This window comes from Carassius carassius, chromosome 6 (genome assembly GCF_963082965.1).
Source record: "Carassius carassius chromosome 6, fCarCar2.1, whole genome shotgun sequence".
NCBI classification, from domain to species: domain Eukaryota; kingdom Metazoa; phylum Chordata; class Actinopteri; order Cypriniformes; family Cyprinidae; genus Carassius; species Carassius carassius.
In genome coordinates, this window is record NC_081760.1 from 41,072,260 (window position 1) to 41,096,864 (window position 24,605).

General features: G+C 45.4%; 1 protein-coding gene across 4 annotated transcripts in view; it reads right to left on the reverse strand.

The window, feature by feature from the left end:
- Positions 1 to 395: 395 nt before the first annotated feature.
- Positions 396 to 24,605, reverse strand: part of LOC132142918 (lysophosphatidic acid receptor 2-like) — a 26,031-nt gene continuing 1,821 nt past the window's right edge. For 2 of the 4 annotated variants that reach the window (XM_059553121.1, XM_059553123.1), the window contains exons 2-6: positions 18,339 to 18,739; positions 15,484 to 15,898; positions 12,848 to 13,104; positions 10,440 to 10,472; positions 396 to 610 (exon numbers count right to left, since the gene is read on the reverse strand). In XM_059553121.1, the coding sequence (XP_059409104.1) occupies positions 515 to 610; positions 10,440 to 10,472; positions 12,848 to 13,104; positions 15,484 to 15,898; positions 18,339 to 18,650 (1,113 nt within the window). In that variant the 5' untranslated portion in view covers positions 18,651 to 18,739 and the 3' untranslated portion in view covers positions 396 to 514. The remainder of the gene's footprint in view (positions 611 to 10,439; positions 10,473 to 12,847; positions 13,105 to 15,483; positions 15,899 to 18,338; positions 18,740 to 24,605) is intronic. The other 2 variants (XM_059553122.1, XM_059553124.1) reach the window with 2 other exon arrangements.

A 24,605-nucleotide genomic window follows, 5' to 3' on the forward strand; every position in this document is an offset into this window, starting at 1 on the left:
TTTGTCTGTTTCAACTTCTGTCGTGATGACTTTGTCTTTTGATCAGAATAATCTCTTGCTATCGTGTCCGAGTCACAAAATCATCTGAAGCTCAGATCTGATCAGAAATGATGCACATGTGGTTTGTCTTCACTCAGAGGAGGCCAGAAAAACGAAATAAAACATGACAGAAACAATAAATCTCAACCAAAGAAGAAAACAAGTTACTCAGAAAAGGCTTTATTCAACTGAGGAATGCCGTAAAAACTACACAACATTGATTTATTTCATTCATCATTCCATTTGATTCTAATGTTTTTAAATAAAGAAACGTGTTAGTTTCTGGAGAAGAGTATAGTAATCAGTATTTGTACAGATGACTGCAAACACGATTAATGTCTGTTCACTCAGATGCCAGTCACCTGCTTTCAAGTACAACATAAAAACCATGTGTCAACTTCAACAGGAGGACAGGAATTAAATAAAACCATATGTACAACGAACTCATTCACAGTCAGAGTATCACAGATGTTCCTCAGCTCTCGCTGGAGTCCAGCATGTTCTCCGTCTCCTTCAGTACCAGCTGTCCTCTGTTCGCCTGCTCTCTGTCTGCTTCACGAGTCTTACGAGCCTGAGACACACACACACACACACACACACACACACACAGAGTTAAACCGGCCGAGAGAGAGGAGCGTCTGTGTGTGAGAGACAGCAGAGCACAGAGTCAGTGGATGAGAATGAGACACCATCATCAGTGTTGATTGATCAGTGGATGGAGTGAAAACAATCAGCTGTCCAGACGACACATGGACACGTTCAGCCCCTGATCAGGTTATAATCAGAGCGTCTATAAATCACGATCAGAAACAGATATCTGTGTGTGCATTCATCAACCGCAGGAGGTGATTAAACCACACAATCATCCTCATCATCTGAATCTATCTCAGCAGAACCAGTTCTTCAGTAAGACACTGAAATCATGAGATGATGAGAGGCTTCGGTACGATTCACAGGGATAAAACTCTTACATTAGAACAGATCGGAGCTTTAATAGACCCAGGGATGTGTTAGATGTTACTGCAGGAGACCGTGAATAGAGCCACGTGCTGGTGAGTTAGTACAGAGCACACGAGTGATGCAGTTACACCAGAACACCACCAGAGGACCTCAGTGTGTGTGTGTGTGTGTGTGTGTGTGTGTGTGTGAGTGTATCAGAGAGAGAGTGAGAGTGTGAGTGTGTGTGTGTGTGAGTATGTGTGTGTGCGTGTTTGTGTGCGTGTTTGTGTGTGTGTGTGTGTGTGTGTGTGTGTGTGAGTATGTGTGTGTGCGTGTTTGTGTGCGTGTGTGCGTGTTTGTGTGTGTTCCTCAGAGTCCAGGGCCCGTATTCATAAAGATTCTAAGAATCCTCTCAGAAAATAAATAAAAAATTAAAATTAAAAAAAAATGCCTGAATGCACCGTAAGTCGCTGGATAAAACCGTCAGCTAAATGCTTAATTTAATTTTAAATTTTATTTCCATGCAAGTTTTCTGGCAGGACCAAAAAATTTGGGGACCTATTTCTCCATTCACTGGCATGATCACTCAAAATTCATCTAAAACGCATCTGCCCTCGTGTTTTTTGACGCAGGATAGCAAGTGTGAGTAAAATAACTGTCGCCTTTTCAGGACCGTAATACGAAAAACAGGCAAATAAATATCTTTAGAAACCACTTGGAAGCGAATAGCACATAACTGCTATTAACCCATTTGCTTGCAAGCATCGCCAAAGGCCCCAGTTTATTATCGTTTCACTTCCACAGCACGTTAAACATCACTCTCTTACTTGATCTGGATAAACCGTGCATCAATTGAAAGTCTAAAGACTTTGGCTTTGATATTTGACCAATATTTCGATAAAACATCATTTCAGTGACAGTTATTTAGTAAATTATGTCAGGAAAATGATTCCTATTCCTGAACGGTAAACGTCGAAGTGTCAACTCGTGGACAAATGTTGATCATGTATCTAGTCAGAAAGAATCATGAGCAGAAATTTTTTTATTTTGGGTATGTCATTTCTGTCTCCATGCCAAAAATGGGGGGTGACTGGTACGTTACTGCTATAATCATGTCTTTCGGTACAATGTCTTACGAGACCAAACATGCTTCATCGTTTCCAAAAGCCTCTGTTTCCACAGTCCATACTACAACGTGAAAACAGCCTTCCAAACATATCCGCTCTGGAGACCATCTAAGAGCCCGGAGGCCAAATGAGAGGAAAGATGCTTTTCCAACAGGAACATAATAATGTGGACAAGGCTTGAGGAATTGTCAAATCAGGCAACCAATTGCTAAGCTGGTAACACAGTAGGCTACCCATTCATTTTTAGCTTGCCCCATCAAATGTTACTAACCCTTTTTACTCTTCCCGCAGCCAACATCTACAGCAGCCGAAGCAAGTAGCCTTTCCTGTACCTCCTCACTGCCGCAGCAGTGTCTGCTCCCGCAGGAGCCTTTCCCGTATCTCCCCACTGCCGCAGCAGTGTCTGCTCCCGCAGGAGCCTTTACTATACCTCCTCACTGCCACAGCAGTGTCTGCTCCCGCAGGAGCCTTTACTATACCTCCTCCCTGCCACAGCAGTGTCTGCTCCCACAGGAGCCTTTCCCGTATCTCCCCACTGCCGCAGCAGTGTCTGCTCCCGCAGGAGCCTTTTCCGTATCTCCTCACTGCCGCAGCAGTGTCTGCTCCCGCAGGAGCCTTTTCCGTATCTCCTCACTGCCGCAGCAGTGTCTGCTCCCGCAGGAGCCTTTCCCGTATCTCCCCACTGGCCCAGCAGTGTCTGCTCCCGCAGGAGCCTTTACTATACCTCCTCCCTGCCACAGCAGTGTCTGCTCCCGCAGGAGCCTTTCCCATATCTCCTCACTGCCGCAGCAGTGTCTGCTCCCGCAGGAGCCTTTTCCGTATCTCCTCACTGCCGCAGCAGTGTCTGCTCCCGCAGGAGCCTTTCCCGTATCTCCTCACTGCCACAGCAGTGTCTGCTCCCGCAGGAGCCTTTCCCGTATCTCCCCCCCTGGCCCAGCAGTGTCTGCTCCCGCAGGAGCCTTTACTATACCTCCTCCCTGCCACAGCAGTGTCTGCTCCCGCAGGAGCCTTTCCCATATCTCCCCACTGCCGCAGCAGTGTCTGCTCCCACAGGAGCCTTTTCCGTATCTCCTCACTGCCGCAGCAGTGTCTGCTCCCGCAGGAGCCTTTTCCATATCTCCTCACTGCCGCAGCAGTGTCTGCTCCCGCAGGAGCCTTTCCAGTATCTCCTCACTGCCGCAGCAGTGTCTGCTCCCGCAGGAGCCTTTCCCGTATCTCACCACTGGCGCAGCAGTGTCTTCTCCCGCAGGAACCTTTACTATACCTCCTCACTGCCGCAGCAGTGTCTGCTCCCACAGGAGCCTTTCCCGTATCTCCTCACTGCCGCAGCAGTGTCTGCTCCCGCAGGAGCCTTTCCCGTATCTCCCCACTGCCGCAGCAGTGTCTGCTCCCGCAGGAGCCTTTCCCGTATCTCCCTCTGCCGCAGCAGTGTCTGCTCCCGCAGGAGCCTTTCCCGTATCTCCCCACTGCCGCAGCAGTGTCTGCTCCCGCAGGAGCCTTTACTATACCTCCTCACTGCCGCAGCAGTGTCTGCTCCCGCAGGAGCCTTTCCCGTATCTCCCCACTGGCGCAGCAGTGTCTTCTCCCGCAGGAGCCTTTACTATACCTCCTCACTGCCGCAGCAGTGTCTGCTCCCGCAGGAGCCTTTCCCGTATCTCCTCACTGCCGCAGCAGTGTCTGCTCCCGCAGGAGCCTTTCCCGTATCTCCCCACTGCCGCAACAGTGTCTGCTCCCGCAGGAGCCTTTCCCGTATCTCCCTTTGCCGCAGCAGTGTCTGCTCCCGCAGGAGCCTTTCCCGTATCTCCCTCTGCCGCAGCAGTGTCTGCTCCCGCAGGAGCCTTTCCCGTATCTCCCCACTGCCGCAGCAGTGTCTGCTCCCGCAGGAGCCTTTACTATACCTCCTCACTGCCGCAGCAGTGTCTGCTCCCGCAGGAGCCTTTCCCGTATCTCCCCACTGGCGCAGCAGTGTCTTCTCCCGCAGGAGCCTTTACTATACCTCCTCACTGCTGCAGCAGTGTCTGCTCCCGCAGGAGCCTTTCCCGTATCTCCTCACTGCCGCAGCTGTGTCTGCTCCCGCAGGAGCCTTTCCCGTATCTCCCCACTGCCGCAGCAGTGTCTGCTCCCGCAGGAGCCTTTCCCGTATCTCCCTCTGCCGCAGCAGTGTCTGCTCCCGCAGGAGCCTTTCCCGTATCTCCCCACTGCCGCAGCAGTGTCTGCTCCCGCAGGAGCCTTTACTATACCTCCTCACTGCTGCAGCAGTGTCTGCTCCCGCAGGAGCCTTTCCCGTATCTCCCCACTGGCGCAGCAGTGTCTTCTCCCGCAGGAGCCTTTACTATACCTCCTCACTGCCGCAGCAGTTTCTGCTCCCGCAGGAGCCTTTCCCGTATCTCCTCACTGCCGCAGCAGTGTCTGCTCCCGCAGGAGCCTTTCCCGTATCTCCCCACTGCCGCAGCAGTGTCTGCTCCCGCAGGAGCCTTTCCAGTATCTCCCCACTGCCGCAGCAGTGTCTGCTCCCGCAGGAGCCTTTCCAGTATCTCCCCACTGCTGCAGCAGTGTCTGCTCCCGCAGGAGCCTTTCCCGTATCTCCCCACTGCCGCAGCAGTGTCTTCTCCCACAGGAGCCTTTACTATACCTCCTCACTGCCGCAGCAGTGTCTGCTCCCGCAGGAGCCTTTCCCGTATCTCCTCACTGCCGCAGCAGTGCCTGCTCCCGCAGGAGCCTTTCCTGTATCTCCCCACTGCCGCAACAGTGTCTTCTCCCGCAGAAGCCTTTCCCGTATCTCCCCACTCCCGCAGCAGTGTCTGCTCCCGCAGGAGCCTTTCCCGTATCTCCTCACTGCCGCAGCAGTGTCTGCTCCCGTAGGAGCCTTTCCCGTATCTCCCCACTGCCGCAGCAGTGTCTTCTCCCACAGGAGCCTTTACTATACCTCCTCACTGCCGCAGCAGTGTCTGCTCCCGCAGGAGCCTTTCCCGTATCTCCTCACTGCCGCAGCAGTGCCTGCTCCCGCAGGAGCCTTTCCTGTATCTCCCCACTGCCGCAACAGTGTCTTCTCCCGCAGAAGCCTTTCCCGTATCTCCCCACTCCCGCAGCAGTGTCTGCTCCCGCAGGAGCCTTTCCCGTATCTCCTCACTGCCACAGCAGTGTCTGCTCCCGTAGGAGCCTTTCCCGTATCTCCCCACTGCCGCAGCAGTGTCTTCTCCCACAGGAGCTTTTCCTGTACCTCCTCACGGCCGCAGCAGTGTCTGCTCCCGCAGGAGCCTTTCCTGTACCTCCTCACTGCCGCAGCAGTGTCCGCTCCCGCAGGAGCCTTTCCTGTACCTCCCCACTGTCGCAGCAGTGTCTTCTCCCGCAGGAGCCTTTACTATACCTCCTCACTGCCGCAGCAGTTTCTGCTCCCGCAGGAGCCTTTCCCGTATCTCCTCACTGCCGCAGCAGTGTCTGCTCCCGCAGGAGCCTTTCCCGTATCTCCCCACTGCCGCAGCAGTGTCTGCTCCCGCAGGAGCCTTTCCAGTATCTCCCCACTGCCGCAGCAGTGTCTGCTCCCGCAGGAGCCTTTCCAGTATCTCCCCACTGCTGCAGCAGTGTCTGCTCCCGCAGGAGCCTTTCCCGTATCTCCCCACTGCCGCAGCAGTGTCTTCTCCCACAGGAGCCTTTACTATACCTCCTCACTGCCGCAGCAGTGTCTGCTCCCGCAGGAGCCTTTCCCGTATCTCCTCACTGCCGCAGCAGTGCCTGCTCCCGCAGGAGCCTTTCCTGTATCTCCCCACTGCCGCAACAGTGTCTTCTCCCGCAGAAGCCTTTCCCGTATCTCCCCACTCCCGCAGCAGTGTCTGCTCCCGCAGGAGCCTTTCCCGTATCTCCTCACTGCCGCAGCAGTGTCTGCTCCCGTAGGAGCCTTTCCCGTATCTCCCCACTGCCGCAGCAGTGTCTTCTCCCACAGGAGCCTTTACTATACCTCCTCACTGCCGCAGCAGTGTCTGCTCCCGCAGGAGCCTTTCCCGTATCTCCTCACTGCCGCAGCAGTGCCTGCTCCCGCAGGAGCCTTTCCTGTATCTCCCCACTGCCGCAACAGTGTCTTCTCCCGCAGAAGCCTTTCCCGTATCTCCCCACTCCCGCAGCAGTGTCTGCTCCCGCAGGAGCCTTTCCCGTATCTCCTCACTGCCACAGCAGTGTCTGCTCCCGTAGGAGCAGGAGATACTGATACCGAGATACCGAGGAGATACTGGCCTTTCCCGTATCTCCCCACTGCCGCAGCAGTGTCTTCTCCCACAGGAGCTTTTCCTGTACCTCCTCACGGCCGCAGCAGTGTCTGCTCCCGCAGGAGCCTTTCCTGTACCTCCTCACTGCCGCAGCAGTGTCCGCTCCCGCAGGAGCCTTTCCTGTACCTCCCCACTGCCGCAGCAGTGTCTTCTCCCGCAGGAGCCTTTACTATACCTCCTCACTGCCGGAGCAGTGTCTGCTCCCGCAGGGGGCCTTTTCCGTATCTCCCCACTGCCACAGCAGTGTCTGCTCCCGCAGGAGCCTTTTCTGTATCTCCCCACTGCCACAGCAGCGTCTACTCCCGCAGGAGCATATATAAAAAAAAACCTGCATTTGGTTTCGCAGCGAGAACTTTCCCGGTAGAGCTCTTACGTTTTCTCTTCTGTCCAGTGAGCATAGGGTCTCACAGCGGACGCAGTGTGAGAAAATCTCCCAGTCAAGCTCTCATTTTCCTCTTTCCTGTTTTCTCTTTCTGTACAGTGAGCATTTGGTCTCACAGCGGATGCAGCGAGAACTTTCCTGGTAGAGCACTTACGTTTTCTCTTTCATCCAGCAAGCATTGGGTCTCACAGCGGACGCAGTGTGAGAAAATCTCCCGGTCAAGCTCTCATTTTCTCTCTTTCCTGTTTTCTCTTTCTGTCCATAGAGCATTTGGTCTCACAGCGGACGCAGCGAGAACTTTCCCGGTAGAGCACTTACATTTTCTCTTTCGTCCAGCGAGCATTGGGTCTCACAGTGGACGCAGTGTGAGAAAATCTCCCGGTCAAGCTCTCATTTTCCTCTTTCCTGTTTTCTCTTTCTGTCCAGCGAGCATTTGGTCTCACAGCGGACGCAGTGAGAACTTTCCCGGTAAAGCACTTACTTTTTCTCTTCCGTCCAGCGAGCATTGGGTCTCACAGCAGACGCAGTGTGAGAAAATCTCCCGGTCAAGCTCTCATTTCCCTCTTTCCCGTTTTCTCTTTCTGTCCAGCGAGCATTTGGTCTCACAGCGGACGCAGCGATAACTTCCCGGTAGAGCACTTACCTTTTCTCTACCGTTCAGCGAGCATTGGGTCTCACAGCAGACGCAGTATGAGAAAATCTCCCGGTCAAGCTCTCATTTTCCTCTTTCCTGTTTTCCCTTTCTGTCCAATGAGCATTTGGTCTCACAGCGGGCTTATCAAGAATTTCCCGGTAGAGCACTTTCGTTTTCTCTTTCGTCCGGTGAGCATTGGGTCTCACAGCGGACGCAGTGTGAGAAATTCCCCCGGTCAAGCTCTCATTTCCCTCTTTCCCGTTTTCTCTTTCTGTCCAGCGAGCATTTGGTCTCACAGCGGACGCAGCGATAACTTCCCGGTAGAGCACTTACCTTTTCTCTACCGTCCAGCGAGCATTGGGTCTCACAGCGAACGCAGTATGAGAAAATCTCCCGGTCAAGCTCTCATTTTCCTCTTTCCTGTTTTCTCTTTTTGTTCAACGAGCATTTGGTCTCACAGCGGACGTAGCGAGAACTTCCCGGTAGAGCACTTTTGTTTTCTCTTTCGTCCAGCGAGCATTGGGTCTCACAGCGGACGCAGTGTGAGAAATTCCCCCGGTCAAGCTCTCATTTCCCTCTTTCCCGTTTTCTCTTTCTGTCCAGCGAGCATTTGGTCTCACAGCGGATGCAGCGATAACTTCCCAGTAGAGCACTTACCTTTTCTCTACCGTCCAGCGAGCATTGGGTCTCACAGCGGACGCAGTATGAGAAAATCTCCCGGTCAAGCTCTCATTTTCCTCTTTCCTGTTTTCTCTTTTTGTCCAAAGAGCATTTGGTTTCACAGCGGACGTAACGAGAACTTCCCGGTAGAGCACTTTTGTTTTCTCTTTCGTCCAGCGAGCATTGGGTCTCACAGCGGATGCAGTATGAGGAAAATCTCCCGGTCAATCTCTCATTTTCCTCTTTCCTGTTTTCTCTTTCTGTCCAGCGAGCATTGTTCTCACAGCGGAGAAAGGCACAAACTCGCCTGATCGGTCGCTCCAAATTACAATTGCTCCCCGTTGCAGGCCAGCAGGGCCTGTCAGTCCAGGTACAGTGAGCCGCCATCACGGGCCCACTGGCCAAACATTCAGACCCTTTCTCGAGATGCCAGCCCGCCAAACGCGGCACTCATTTGGGGGGATCTTTAGTTCGGCAGCTGTCCTCTGCGCTTTAGCTTTTTTGGGGGGTACTCTAGGTTCGGGCCATTCCCGAGCTCGGAGCCCCTTCCCTGGACAGCACGCCAAATATGCATTATAATACTTCAGCTAATTATATGTAAGAGTGAACTCGTGAAATGTAGTTTCATAACAAGGTTCGGGAGAAGCACGTCAGATACTTAGCCTAATTAGCACAGGTGGAACCACTTAAGATAATCAACCTTAGGGTATAAATACAGCTGAATTAGCCTACCTGTCTCCACTGATGGTTTATCAGCATCCCCCCTCCACCCCATCTCCTCCACTAGAGTTCATTTTACACTTTTATATACGGGGGGGGGGGGGGGGGGGTACTCTAGGTTCGGGCCATTCCCGAGCTCGGAGCCCCTTCCCCGCATTATAATACTTCAGCTAATTATATGTAAGTGTGAACTCGCGAAGTGCAGTATGCCTTGCGAAAACTAGACAGAAAATACCAGCAATTTTACGCGCCTATAAGACCCAGTGACGTCGAAAGCGACCTCTTATGCTGCGTTCACACCAAACGTGAATAGAGCGTCTGGCGCGAATAATTTCAATACGCGCATATTGAGGTCTCGCGGCGCGGTAGACGCGAATTCGCCTCATTCGCGCATCTAGTTACTGGAGATTCTGAGTTATGAAAAGGACCATTGCAAGCTGAGAGCGACCGGCTTTTGTGGTGGAAAATTGTCAGTAATAACCCCACCTTGCGCAGCTGTAGCCGAGTGTCCCTGGGACATCAGTGCGGTCGGAGCGCGTCTTCTCAACAGCTGGACATATAGTGAATAAAAAACGCTCTGCTCTGGACCCCGAAAATGTTGATCGACTTGTTTTCCTGTACAATAAATTTGTAATGTCCCTAGCCTTTTAGCGCGTTTCATGCCTGCCTAGTGCCGCCTAGACTAAGTGTGGGTTACGTTCAATAAAAAAAAAAACACACACATGGCCTGTTCTCAAGTCCATTTAAAGTTTCATTTTTTGAACAGTTGTTTGAAATGGATTGAATCATTATTTAAAATAATCTTGGAGATTTTTGAAATGCCTAAATCATAAATGCAGCCGGGTTGAAGCCTGCAGTGATGTTTTTCTTTTGTTATGGCAGCCGTCCCCTCTGCATATATATTTTTTCGAGAATGTTGGACTCCTGTTGCTGTTTGTTATTCTGCCAGAAACTTCATGCCAATAAATAAGAAATATTGATGATGAGAGGCTTCGGTACGATTCACAGGGATAAAACTCTTACATTAGAATTACAATTAGAAGTGATCGAAGCTTAAATAGACCCAGGGACGTGTTAGATGTTACTGCAGGAGCCCGTAAATAGAGCCATGTGCTGGTGAGTTAGTACAGAGCACACGAGTGATGCAGTTACACCAGAACACCACCAGAGGACCTCAGTGTGTGTGTGTGTGTGTGTGTGTGTGTGTGTGTGTGTGTGTGTGTGTGTGTGTGTGTGTGTGTGTGTGTGTGAGAGAGAGAGAGAGAGAGAGAGAGAGAGAGAGAGAGAGAGAGAGAGAGAGAGAGAGAGAGAGAGAGAGAGAGAGAGCGGATGTTCGCGTGACACACTTCAACCACAGACCTAATGTTTACGAGGTTGGTGCACAGCAGTGAACGCTGCACATCTGTCAGGCAGAAACAGGACTGCATCATTACACAGCCGTTAGAGGAGCATTCACAAACATGTGCGTCACACACACACACACACACACACAGGAACTGAAGAGAACAAAGAAGAGAAACCCATGGTGAAAAACATCCGTCGGTGACAGCAGCAGCTGTGCAGCACATGCCACGCGTGTAGAACCAGACCAGCACCTGTCTCAGAGAAAATCAGCCTGAGACGCTAAAAACAGAGTGATATAGATATAGAGTCTGAATGAATGAAGCTCATCTACATACGAGCCACGAGTCCTGCAGCACACGCCGTCTCCGCTGCACAACACACAAGAGAAGAGCAGTTATTAGACACACAAACAAGTGCCTGAGTTAACATGAGCACTGATCGGCTGCTCATTACATCATACAGCTGCTGTGCTCTTAACTCCACAGACAGGAGAGCCTTAATTAGATCCACACACAACTATAATCCTGTCTACACAGCCAAGTCAGAAAACTTCTAGAAAACTCAGAAAACTTCTAGCCAAGTAGACTAGCTTGTGTTAGCTAGCTCTTCAGTGTGCAGTTAATGGAAACTTGGAATGAATACATACACACATATATATATATATATATATACACATACATATATACAAGCACAAACACACATATACACACACACATGCACACACACGCGCACACACACACACACACACACACACATATATACAGTATACACACGCATGCACACATAAAAGGTAATTCTGACTTTTTATCGTGAAATTGGTAGTTCTGAGTTTACATCTCAAAATTCTGATGTTTTTTTGTAATTCTACATGTATATTTAGACTCCTAACTTCATATCTCAGTTTTTACTTCTCAGAAATCTAAGTTTACATCTCACAACTTCCTTAATTCTTTTTCCCTTGGAAATCTGAGTTTATATCTCACAAGTCAAATGTTTTCCTCGGAATGCAGTTTAAATCATACAATTCTGTTTTGTTTCTGACACGGAATAAAAAATAAAAGTGTAATCGTTAGGGATGTAATGATTCACTCAACTCACGATTTGATTCACGATTTAACTAAATGAGATTCAAGACAAATTATAAATTAAATGTGTCCTTTTATTATTGCTTGGACAAAATGGTGCATGTTTCTTTGTGAAATTGAAACATAACACTATAATAATATACTAATATAGCACTTGTATATCATTACTCTTTTGCTGGTTTGGGTTGCTTCTATTGTCCTCATTTGTAAGTCATATAATGTAAATGTAAATAACAAAACTAAATTGAAAATTGAAAACAAGCCCAGAATAAAAGAAATAACACAAATAAAAGAAATCTCTTCATCTCTTCGACTTTGTCTGAAGCACAAACTCTACTTCTGTCTGTCCCACACTATCACTCCAAATCTTAATGTGGTCAGGATGTTCTGATGGTGAATAAACTGTTGTTGATTCAAATCAGTATTGCTCTGCTGATAGTCAGACACTAGCGGTCTCTATGCATGTTCAGGAAGTGTTGTTTACAGAAGTGTGTTTCAGAATGAAAACGATCCTGGTCTACACTGGCGTTTCAGAAACGATCTCCGTTTACACTTCACAACCTAAAACGCTTGTCACATGACCATTCATGCAGATAGATATAGATATAAATATGAATAGGTAGATTCCTTATTATTCAGATCGCAGACGCGTCTATGTGCTTGACAACGATGTGCATGATGTTATTGTTTACACGGTCGTCAAGGATACACAGAACGAATGTGGGCAGCCACGCCATCGTTTTTCAAAAGTCTCCATTTTCAAGGGTGGAAAATGCCGGAGTAGTGTAAACGATAGGCTTAACCGTACCAAGTTATGCGTTTCTAAAACTAAAATGCACTAGTGTAAACGAGGCCTCATTCTCTGCCAGCAGGTGGAGCTTAGAGTGTTTCCTTGGTTACCGCAGTAAACAAAGCACTCATGAACACTGCAGTGGGTGGAGCTTAGAGCGTTCCCTTGGTTACCGCGGTAAACAAAGCACTCATGAACACTGCAGCGGGTGGAGCTTAGAGCGTTCCCTTGGTTACCGCGGTAAACAAAGCACTCATGAACACTGCAGCGGGTGGAGCTTAGAGCGTTCCCTTGGTTACCGCGGTAAACAAAGCACTCATGAACACTGCAGCCGGTGGAGCTTAGAGCGTTTCCTTGGTTACCGTGGTAAACAAAGCACTCATGAACACTGCAGCCGGTGGAGCTTACAGCGTTTCCTTGGTTACCTCTGTAAACTGCGCTGCACTTATGAGCTTTAATATGCACATTCATATAAACTCATTCCATTAACTGAATCACAATTGTTTAGCATCTCAACCGATTTGAATCGTCACATATTTGAATCCGTTATCAACTGGCTCGCGGTTAATCGTTACATCCATAATAATGGTTTATAACCAGGAATTCCAAGTTGATATATCTCAGAATTGTGCGGGGAAAAGTCCCAATTACCTTTTCTGGCAGACAAAGGCTTCTATAGACAGTAGTTTTAGTGGTTGAGTTTGCACGAATGGCGAAGCTTGTTGAATGCTTTGCTACAGAATTACACAGACAAATACTTGGCCACACGTTTAGTAGCTAGGCTATGATTCTGTGTGTGTATATTGCTAGCATGACTGAGCGCCTGAGCGGCGCTGGTGTGGTGTCTGCCGTCTCTCTCTGGGAATACCTCCTGCTTGACGGTGTTGAAGTGCACACCCGAGAGCTCGCCCGTCTGCTGAGGACCCAGACACGGGAAGCACAGGATGTGTTTGAAGGTGTCGCGCATGTCCTTGTCCCGGTAGGAGTAGATGATGGGGTTCATGAAGGAGTTGCACTCGGCCAGCACCAGGAAGTACTTCTCGTAGGTCAGAACATCACAAGATTCACACAATCCATCCAGGAGCAGCAGCACCAGCCCCGGTGTCCAGCACACCACAAAACATCCTGCGGGAAGAGCACAGAACATCCTCAGAACCCTTCCATCCACACATCAACACCAGTGACGGGACTCCAGACCAACTAATACACACCAGAGCGGTGAAGCTTTCTAATATAACTCTGAAAGAAGAGAGTCATGGACTTGGGCTGATCTGAGTTCTTGGGTGAACTATGCCTTTAATATTGGAGTAAACTAAAATTCTTCTAGAATGATAATTAAAACTTCATGGGTATAGTTAAGCATGAAAACGAGTCTTTGAGCAGTTTGTCAGGAACTTGTAATGCTGGAAATCAGAATAAAAATCAAGAGCTCTGATTGGCTGATTTAGCTCTGAATTTCCACTTGACCAATGGCTTTTGTTACTCTTTTGTAAAACGCTTTGCATCTGCTAAAGGTATAAATGTAAATAAATTAGGTTGAATTCGTTTTTTTTCCAATAATGTGAATGGGACGCAGTAAACCCCTGCAGGTGCTGCTCCTTTTTTATTTGTAGGAGATGCAAATGTAAGTAAATGAGTGACACTGATCATGTGACTCTGAATACAGACGTGTCATTACGCTGAAGCACAAACTCTACTTCTGTCTGTCCCACACTATCACTCCAAATCTTAATGTGGTCAGGATGTTCTGATGGTGAATAAACTGTTGTTGATTCAAATCAGTATTGTTCTGCTGATAATTAGTGACCGTTAGACATTAGGGGTCTCAGATGCATGTTCAGGAAGTGTCTTGTGCGTGTGTGTGTGTGTTTATGGGATATTTCCAAGACTTCATATAGCAAGAGTTTCCAGGAACGCTGTCCGAGTAAGTGTGTTGACATTCCTGTGTGTGTGTGTGTGTGTGTGTGTGCGTGTGAGCAGGCGTGACGTGACTCTGTCAGAACATGCACTCGTCTCTCGGTCTCTACAGACAGAAGAGCAAAGCAGAGATGGTGCAAACACACAGATCCAGTCAGACGAGTCCAGACAGGCCTTGATCTTTGTGTGTGTGTGTGTTTCAGCGCACAGCTGCTGCATGTTATTCTCTACACACAGGACAGGAGTTTACTCGAACACATTCAGACATTCAGACCACTGCTCTGGATCACTGCGGGACTGTTCGTACATTTATCAGAGTAACATCAAGTGCTGAGACACAATGAGACGATACAACACCCAGAACAACTAACTTTATTATCAGAGACAGGAAGGAGCCTTCTGAACTAATGTGACCTTAGATTCAACTTCAGTCCTTCACCAAGAATCATAATGTTAACTATGACGACAGCGATATAAAGGTAACAATACCTATAATTACAATGACAACTATGACAAAATTGATACAGAGAATTGAAACGTTTACTGTAAATAATAAAAAAATATCTGTAACAAACCATAATATACATTACTATAATACTAAACTATATAATTATAAACTATAGCATAACTGTTACTATAACTATAGCATTACTGTAATGATACCTACAGCAATAACTGTATTGAGAATTGTAATGATCTGTATACAATATATAACAATATCTTTAACAATAAAATTAACTAATTATAAACGATAACTATAGCAATAACTGTAACATTACCTATAGGGAGAACTATAATCATAACCATAGTGATCTTTTAACGATAACTATAGCAATAACTATATCGGGAATTGTAACAATAACTGTAAATAAAAAATATCATATCTGTAACAATAACGAACTATAATTATAATAACTATAGCGATTATTGTAACAATACCTATAGTGATAACTATAGTGATAATGTAACGATAACTATAGCAATAACTAAAACTATAGCTACAGCATAACTGTAGCAATAACTGTAACAAAACTATATCAATAAAAATAATTATAATAATAGCTATAACAATATTTTTACAAAATTCACAACTAATGATAACAATAACCAAGACTAACAATAGCAACTAAAAATAGTAACTATAACGTTATCTATGATAACTATAACAATATAATATTAATAACTGTATCAAGAATTAAAACTAATAACTATAACTTTAGCTATAATAACAATGACCCTGAGTATAACAACTGCAATATGTACTATACAATAATTATATAATTAGCTATAACAATAACTATAGCAATAATTATAACGTCAACTAAGATAAATATAGAAAGAACTATAACGAGAACTATAATGCTAACAATAACTATGACAATAACTAGAATGGTAACTATAACTATAAGAACAATAATGATTCTATATAATGAATCTCTTTGAGCGATTTTTAAAACTTTGTGTGTATTGTTATTGTTAGTAATGTGAACTCCTAATGATGGTCATTATTTACGACATGATAGGAAAACAGCAAAATGCTTCTTCTCATCTCATCTGGTTAAGAAACAGGCAAGTGAGCGGTCCTACCCAGGATCATGACAACGGTCTTCATCAGGTTGAGCACCGTCTCCTTCTGCTTGACCTGCGAGGTGTGCTGGCTCATGCGGTGGTTCTTGTGGAGCACGTAGACGAAGATCCGCGTGTAAACGGCCAGCATGACGGTGAAGGACAGCAGGTTGAGCACGGCCCAGAACACCAGGTAGCTGCGGCTGTAGAGTGGTGCCATGTTCGAGCACACACTGGTGTTGCACAAGCAGCTCCATCCCATCGAGGGCACCAAACCCAACAGTATGGCGATGAGCCAGATGCCGATGATCAGCAGCACCACCCGGTGGTTGCTCATTTTACTGTGCAGCTGCATGGTGAAGATGGTCTGGTGGCGCTCCAGCGCGATGGCCATCAGATTAATGACCGACGCCGTCAGACTGGTGTCGATCAAACCCTGAGAGACAGAAGAACAGCATTTACAGCAGAGCTGGATCAGGTGTGTTTCATAAGGTTGAATCTAAACTCTGCAGGAATTTAGTTTGACAACTCTGACCTACTACATGCAGGAAATAGAAGACAGACATAAAGAGGCAGTGCTTTAGAATCGGTGGGCGGGGCTAAACAGGCAGTGCTGAGGAATCGGTGGGCGGGTCTAAACAGGCAGTGCTTTGGAATCGGTGGGCGGGGCTAAACAGGCAGTGCTTTGGAATCGGTGGGCGGGGCTAAACAGGCAGTGCTGAGGAATCGGTGGGTGGGGCTAAACAGGCAGTGCTTTGGAATCGTTGGGCGGGGCTAAACAGGCAGTGCTTTGGAATCGGTGGGCGGGGCTAAACAGGCAGTGCTTTGGAATCGGTGGGTGGGGCTAAACAGGCAGTGCTTTGGAATCGGTGGGCGGGGCTAAACAGGCAGTGCTGAGGAATCGGTAGGCGGGGCTAAACAGGCAGTACTGTAGGTAGGAGCAGGTGTTGATCATCTTCTGTTGTTTAGCCACAAAATTACATCATGAAGTGGCACATTCCACAACCTATATAAGCTGTTTTTAGAAAGTGCTGAGTTCTGAAACTTACAGGATGTTTTTATAATTCAGTGACCTCTTATTTCAAAAGATCAAGGGATTTTTGATTTCCTAGTTCATGACCCTTTTAAATTAAATTAAATTAACAAACTGATGCTATTGACTCATGCATTTTCTTAACTTGTTTTAAAGGCTGATGTGTTTCCATTGATAAAACTTTGTAAAAAGCATGATTTACAGTTCATGTGCAAGATTTTACAAAACGGTTTAATATGTTCTCATAGACACTGCTCAACCCAGCTCAAATGGTATTAATTTTATTTGTGCAGGTCTTAAAAGTCTTAAATTTGAGATACCCTGTGTACTCGACCGTCCAGTGCAAAAATCTTGCATGAGGTATGTGGCCAAAAGTATATGTTGCTTTAAATTCTACTTTATTATATGAAATGCTATTTTTTATATTAAGTTTTATATTACATTTTTAAATAATTAAACAATAATGGCAAATGTGGTTGCCAGTACTTTACAGTAAAAACAAACATGCTTGCAACTTTTTTTACATTTACAGATTTAAGTGAAATGTACAGTTTAAAAAAGTATACTAAATGAACGGATATAATATCAATATACCAATCTACTGAAATACAAATATATGTTTTCATTTCCTGACCTATAACACACGGCCAAAAACACTGGTGGTAAAGAGAAAGTCACATGAGAAATCAAAACTCATCAGAAGCAGCACACAAATACAAAACACCATCATGGTGACACACTCAACACAGAAATATTGAAGATGACAACATTAAACCCTAATAACCAATAAGAATAAATGAAGAACAAACAGTTACTTATATGAGAAACCATTCAATGTGAAGTATGTCAAGGAATTAGTGTTAAAATAAGAAGTGAAAATGTAAGAAAACAAGTTGGACACACTATCAGCTCTGTTCCCACAAAGTAACACAGTGTTCTTCTTCTCCATCTAGAACCTCAAGAACCTCATCATGACAACAGACACAGGGAGACACAGATTGACTGTTTCCCATAACGCACCTGAACCGGCTGAAAACATGCACATTCTGACTGACTCCATGAATTCACTCGCGTCCTCAAGACACATATGTAGACAACTGAATTGCTAAAACCTAAAACATTCTTTTAAAATATAATCATAACAGAAAACTTTATTTGAATATTTTTGGTCAAACTGTTGCATTAAGGTTTTTATTATTCACACTATCTTATTATAAATAGTGATACATGTCTATCATCAAAGTTAAACCAAACGTTTCTTTCTGACGGTTTTGAGTTTGTGTGTGCTTTGATCAGATAAAGCCCAATCACGGATCTTCTCCCAGAATTCCTTACAGGAAACAGGAAGTGCGGCACATCCTGTCCATCAACCAGCCGCCCTGCGTCATACTGACTTCATACAGTAATATTCTAAAAAATATGAACATGTCCTCCCATAATGTGCATTTTTGTATGAAATGAAATGTGATTAAAATACAACATTTTTTTTTTTTTTGTCGAAACTTATTTGACATTAATTTTCAAATAAAGTGCTTCTCAATAAAGGTTTATAATGTATTTTCTTAGTGGCTTAATGCATTTAAAGGGAATATTCAACAAAAATAAATGCTTCCTACATCAATGTGTCTGAATAATTTGATCAATAGATTTTTAACAATTAAATAAAATGTAAGAAAGCAGAAGAGTTCCTGTGTTCTGACTGGACTCTTTCTGTGCGTGAACACTTCATCTGAATCTCAGTCTGAGTCCCGCTGCAGCACAAGCTTCTCAACCAAAGCCAAAGTTCCTCATTAACCAGCAATCACACACACACACCCTGAGCTCTTCATCATCTTCATCTCACCTGCCGTATAAACCACTGACTGATGGAGAGTTTGATGGTCCAGGGGCCCGTGTGGAACATCAGGTACATGTAGGAGATGCCTGCGAACAGGTCGGCCGCCGCCAGGTTCCCCAGCAGGTAGTAGATGGGGTAGTGGAACCTGCGGTTCATGAAGATGGCCAGCATGACCAGGATGTTGGTGAAGATGACGAAAACAGAGACGAGCAGGCCCAGAGACACCACCACGTAGTCTTTAGTCCTCCACGTTTCGCTGATGTTCTTCATGCTGATGTTGTAGAAGAACTTCACACTCTCATTGTCATAGCAAACCATCGTTTCGGCTTGGTGTGATTGGACAGGACCGGAGGGGCGGGGCTTCACAGGTCAGAGGTCATTCATGGAGTCATACGGAACCAGATCTACTGTAACAGAGGAGAACATCAGCCGGGTTTTAATATGAAATTATCACTGACATACAGAAAACGAACATGTTTATGACCATTAGGATCCGTGACAAACTGGTCACTGAGGATTGTCATCACTGGGATACAACTATGAGTTCTGGCATTATTTAAAGCAGCCTAAATTTAAGACTGTAGAATAAAATGATGAGATTGTCCTAGATCTCTTTCTTCATATTACAGAGGCTGAGGTCAGCATGAATATTTGCTAATATTTTATTTATTTATATAGGCCTTGATTGTTCTTTTTTATTATTATTATTACAGTAATGAAAGAGACATTAATGGCAAAAAGCTTTATTTCCAAAATAGATGTTATATTCAAGTCAGCCATTTAAATCTGACTTTAATATAACATAAGAACGTCTATTGAGAATTATTTTCATGACAGGACTATTTCCACTCCAGATTGTCTCTTGATGTTTAGTGTCATTGATGATTCTTGTTAATGTAATACAATGATTTCTTTAACACTTAAAAATATGACCTAAATATTTCATGTAAAAGACCTAAATCTGAATGAGATTCTCAGTGTATTACAGTAATGAGACGAGACAAAAAAGGTCAAATGTTTCTAAATTACCTAAAGTGGGCTTTATTTTCCACACACGGTCACTCACCACACATATAACGTGCGTAAAGAAAATAGAGACGTTACATGAGTCAAACCTCTTCAAATGTCAAGTAACACTTTCATTTTCTATTTGACACTGACATTTCCTGACAGTTCTGTGAGATTCACAGCACACACTGACCAGAGAAACCAGAACACACACACACACACACATACACACACACACACACGTTTGTTTTTGTGTAAAGTGTGTTCATCCCATAGATGTAATAACCCTAACCCTAACCCTCACAGGAAACTTTGTGCATTTTTACTTTCTCAAAAAACACACACACTCTCATACACACACACACACACACACACACACACACACACACTCACACACACACACACTCACACACACACACTCACACACACACACACACTAGCAGTCATAAAATCTCCAGTGAGTTTGTAGGAAGTTTCATCATCAAGCGTAATAGGATCATTCCTGTACAAAGAGCAGAGATAGATTCAGAGACGGCCTCGCTCTCGCTGTCTGTGAACTTCACGTCAATCTCAGCAGAATACTAACTGCCATCTGCACAGGTAGAAGAAGAACGGAAACTAACACACACACACACACACACACACACACACAGGAACTGAAAGGGGTGAAACAATTCAAGACAGAAAATAGAGTCTTTGATTCAGCAACGTCTCTGTTCCACACACACACACACACACACACAGACACACACACACACACACACAGACACACAAACACACACACACACACACACAGACACACAGACACACACACACACAGACACACACACACACACACAGACACACAGACACACAAACACACACACACAGACACAGACACACAAACACACAGACACACAAACACACACACACACACACACACACACACACACACACACACACACACACACACACACGTGTGTAGAACACAAAGTTCTTTATTTGAAGCACATTTCACTGAAAACGTGTTGGTGCTTAAAGTGCTCAACCCTCTACACAGCGAGTTTGAGGCCAAGGATAAGTTTAGCACAGATATATTTTCCCTCTCTGATGGAGTGCTTCAGAGTTTCACTCTCTGTCCGGTGATCTGTGCTGTTTTCACTTCATCTCAATAGACCTGTATCTGACGTGGACTTAACTCGAGTGTGAAGACTCGCTGTCTCACACAACACTGAGATACCGAAAGAGAGATGAACCAAATATTTCAATGAGTGCAACACTAACTAACCTAAAAACCACAAACGGGGCATGTACATGAGAAATGGGTTGACAATGAGTGCAAAAACCTTTATCAAATCAGAAACACAGAGATGCTGACCATGCAGACACACGCTAACTCTACCACGAGAAACTCCAACAATATAAGAACATCCTAAGAACAAACATATACAAAATCAGCTAAAGTAACAGAACAATCTCCAGAATCGGAGCATTTCTAGGAACACTGGAACACACTACACCAATCTTAGTACGAAGCGCTACCCATCCAGAACAGAGATATGTGGATAAACCACTTCTCTCACCTCTTCAGCAATAGAAACCATGATCAAACTCACTGTACAATAGACCATGTGTTCTAGAGTCAACCAGTAAAGAGTACAGAACACCCTAGATTATACCGTTACACTAGCTGAACTGTGCCACAATATACAAACACTAAATCCCAAAAGCATGTGGTACGGATGGCATTCTGAATGAAATTATTAAATGCACAGAGCAAACTCAAACTGGCCATTCTTAGACGGTTTAATATCCTCCTTAGAGCAGGTGTATTCCCCAAGCAGCTGGAAGCAAGGCCTCATAAAACAGAGACAAATTCAACCCTAAAAATTAACGCAGAATGTGTGTGACTATAACTCTTAACATCCTAAACAGCAGACTCTTCATTACCTAACTGATTAATGTCCTGAGTACATGTCAAATCAGCTTCCAACCAAACTACCGCACATCAGACCACATACTCTAACTGACAAAGACACCAAACTAAAGAAAAGAAATATCTTTCCATGCTTCGGTGACTTCAGAAAAGCGTTTGACTCTGGCATGAGGGGCTTTTACTTCAATGAATCCAATGTGGCATCAGAGGAAAAACATACGACATCATCAAACATGTACACTCATAACAAATCTGCAGTTAAAACAGGCAACAAACACACAGATATCCTCCCGCAGAGTCGTGGCGTGAGACAGAGCTGTGTCTTCAGCCCTACACTGTTCAATATGAGCTAGCAAGAGCCCCAGAGCAGACCCCAGCACCCGGTCATACACCACAGATCAAACATCAGTAACACAAGACTGTGTTCAAGATCTGAGAGACCAGACACAAAGAGCCCAATCATGACCAGAGCCCAATACGCCATCATTTTTGCTCATAAGAGTAATACATCATTCATAACTGCAAAGGGTCTACTTTTATTTGTGTGCACTCACAATATCTACAAAAGGTTGTGCTTTTATAAAATAAAGAAAACAAACACGACGCGCTTTTTTCCATCTCGTCTTTAATGGAGTACAAACATGAACCGACACTCATGCCTCACAGACATGATAAATATATCTATAGAAAGCTTTAAATGACTACTGAACTAAACACAACTAATTGTTTCATTATAATCAGTGTAGATGCTCTTCTCTCTAAAGGTGCGTCTAATGAAGAGTCAGGATCAACTAAATTCTTGCGACGCAGACTCAGAAAACACTAGTTTATTAGTACACAATTCAAATATCTCCTTACTACTTACACAGCAGCACGTTCTCATGTCGTTTCCACCAGAGTTGCATGTTTCTTCCATCACTAACTGATGGATGTGTAAAATATAAAAGTAAGGAGAGGTGTACAACAGGCGGGAGGCCCGGCCCGCATCTGAACTATGATGTGAAAATAGGCCCGAGGTGAAATGCAGGGTTCTATGTCTGTTGTTCAACCACAAGGAAACAAACCTCGGACTCTTTTTTAGTCGCACCTTTGAGAAATTAGGTCACACTCTAGAGCCCTGACACACACTCTCTCTCTCACACACACACACACACACACACACACACACACAAGCCACTTAATTTTTACTGCCCAGCCTTAATTACACAACATTCCCACAACAGCAATAAATGAGTCATAATATGATTAGAGTTCTTATTTCATGACTGCATCATTTTCATCCATTACCAGAATATTAATCTGTAGATTGGATAAAGTCAGTCTCATAAAGCTCTAGCTAGATAATCATGATTCTAGTTAGATTTAGTCGTCATAAAGGTTTTTACAGAAGGACTGCTCTTGTTATCGCTGCATAAATCTGAAAAAACTAACATCTTCACCATGTTTTTAGGAGTAAAGTGTTAAACACGGATCGAGCTCAAATAAAAACAGCTCGAAGAACATAAAAATACACTCCAAGAGAAGAAAGAACAGTACATCCAAACCCAACTGAAAACTAGTTTCTGGGACAACTGGAATCTGAACAAGAACCATGAAGAAATAACTATATAAATGGAAACACATGGAGAAATGCCTTCATGGCAAAATAAAGGAGTACACAACAGAAAATGAGTGAACACCACCAAAATAAAGGAATACACAAAACGGTTGTGTGACATCATCAACACGAGACCAGACACAGAACACCAGAGTCTCTGGAGACTGCTTCAGATTCAGTTTAACACCAGGGTCTAGGGTCTAACCCTTCAGATACTGGTACTGGAGCGAAACATAGCACATGATGAAAACATGCATCACTCAGATAATAAATGTCCTTGGCTCCGGGGCAGTGTGTGTGAGGCAGATCTACATCAGTGACAGACTCCTGTCAGGGAACCGAGACGCTCACACAGATGTCCTCGCTCTCGTTCAGTACTGCAGAACACACACACACACACACACGCAGAACACACACACACATGCAGAACACACACACACACGCAGAACACACGCAGAACACACACACACACACACGCAGAACACACGCAGAACACACACACACACACGCAGAACACACACACACATGCAGAACACACACACACACGCAGAACACACGCAGAACACACACACACACACGCAGAACACACGCAGAACACACACACACACACGCAGAACACACACACACACGCAGAACACACACACACACACACACACGCAGAACACACGCAGAACACACACACACACACACACACACACGCAGAACACACACACACACACACACACACACACACACACGCAGAACACACACACACGCAGAACACACGCAGAACACACACACACACACACACACACACACGCAGAACACACACACACACACACACACACACGCAGAACACACACACACGCAGAACACACACACACACACACACACACACACGCAGAACACACACACACACACACACACACACACGCAGAACACACACACACGCAGAACACACGCAGAACACACACACACACACACACACACACACACGCAGAACACACACACACACACACACACACACGCAGAACACACACACACAGACATGCAGAACACACACACACACGCAGAACACACACGCAGAACACACACACGCAGAACACACACACACACACACGCAGAACACACACACGCAGAACACACACACACACACACGCAGAACACACACACACACGCAGAACACACACACACACACACACAGAACACGCAGAACACACACACACACAGAACACACACACACACACACGCAGAACACACACACACACATACACGCAGAACACACACACACGAGGAAAACCACAACAACTGACCCGCTTCACAAGACTGAATCAATAAAACCATATCAGCATACTTCATACGCGCTCTTTCAAAACATGATACTAAATAATGAAGGGCTTCTAATTATTTACACTTCAGAACAGACCCAGAGTTCAGGGAAAGAGACACGACTTCACCCTCGCTTAGACAAAAACTGATCATGTCACACACCTCGGGCTGAAACCTCTGAGACCTCATCGTAAACACGGAGGGCTTTCTATTCCACTAACAAATCCTACCCTTCAGAATCGGTCTCAAAATATCCCAATCAGTGTAGAATCAATGGCGTTATCCAGCAGTGAAGTGTGCGTCCTGTCCTGAACCACGAGTTTGACTAACCAGACAAACATCAGACTGCAGCCCTGCGTACAGAGTTAGGTCAAAGTGTCTTTAGATTTACAGAGAAACACCTGATAATACACACACAGAAGAGTCAGAGCGACACTCTCATCAC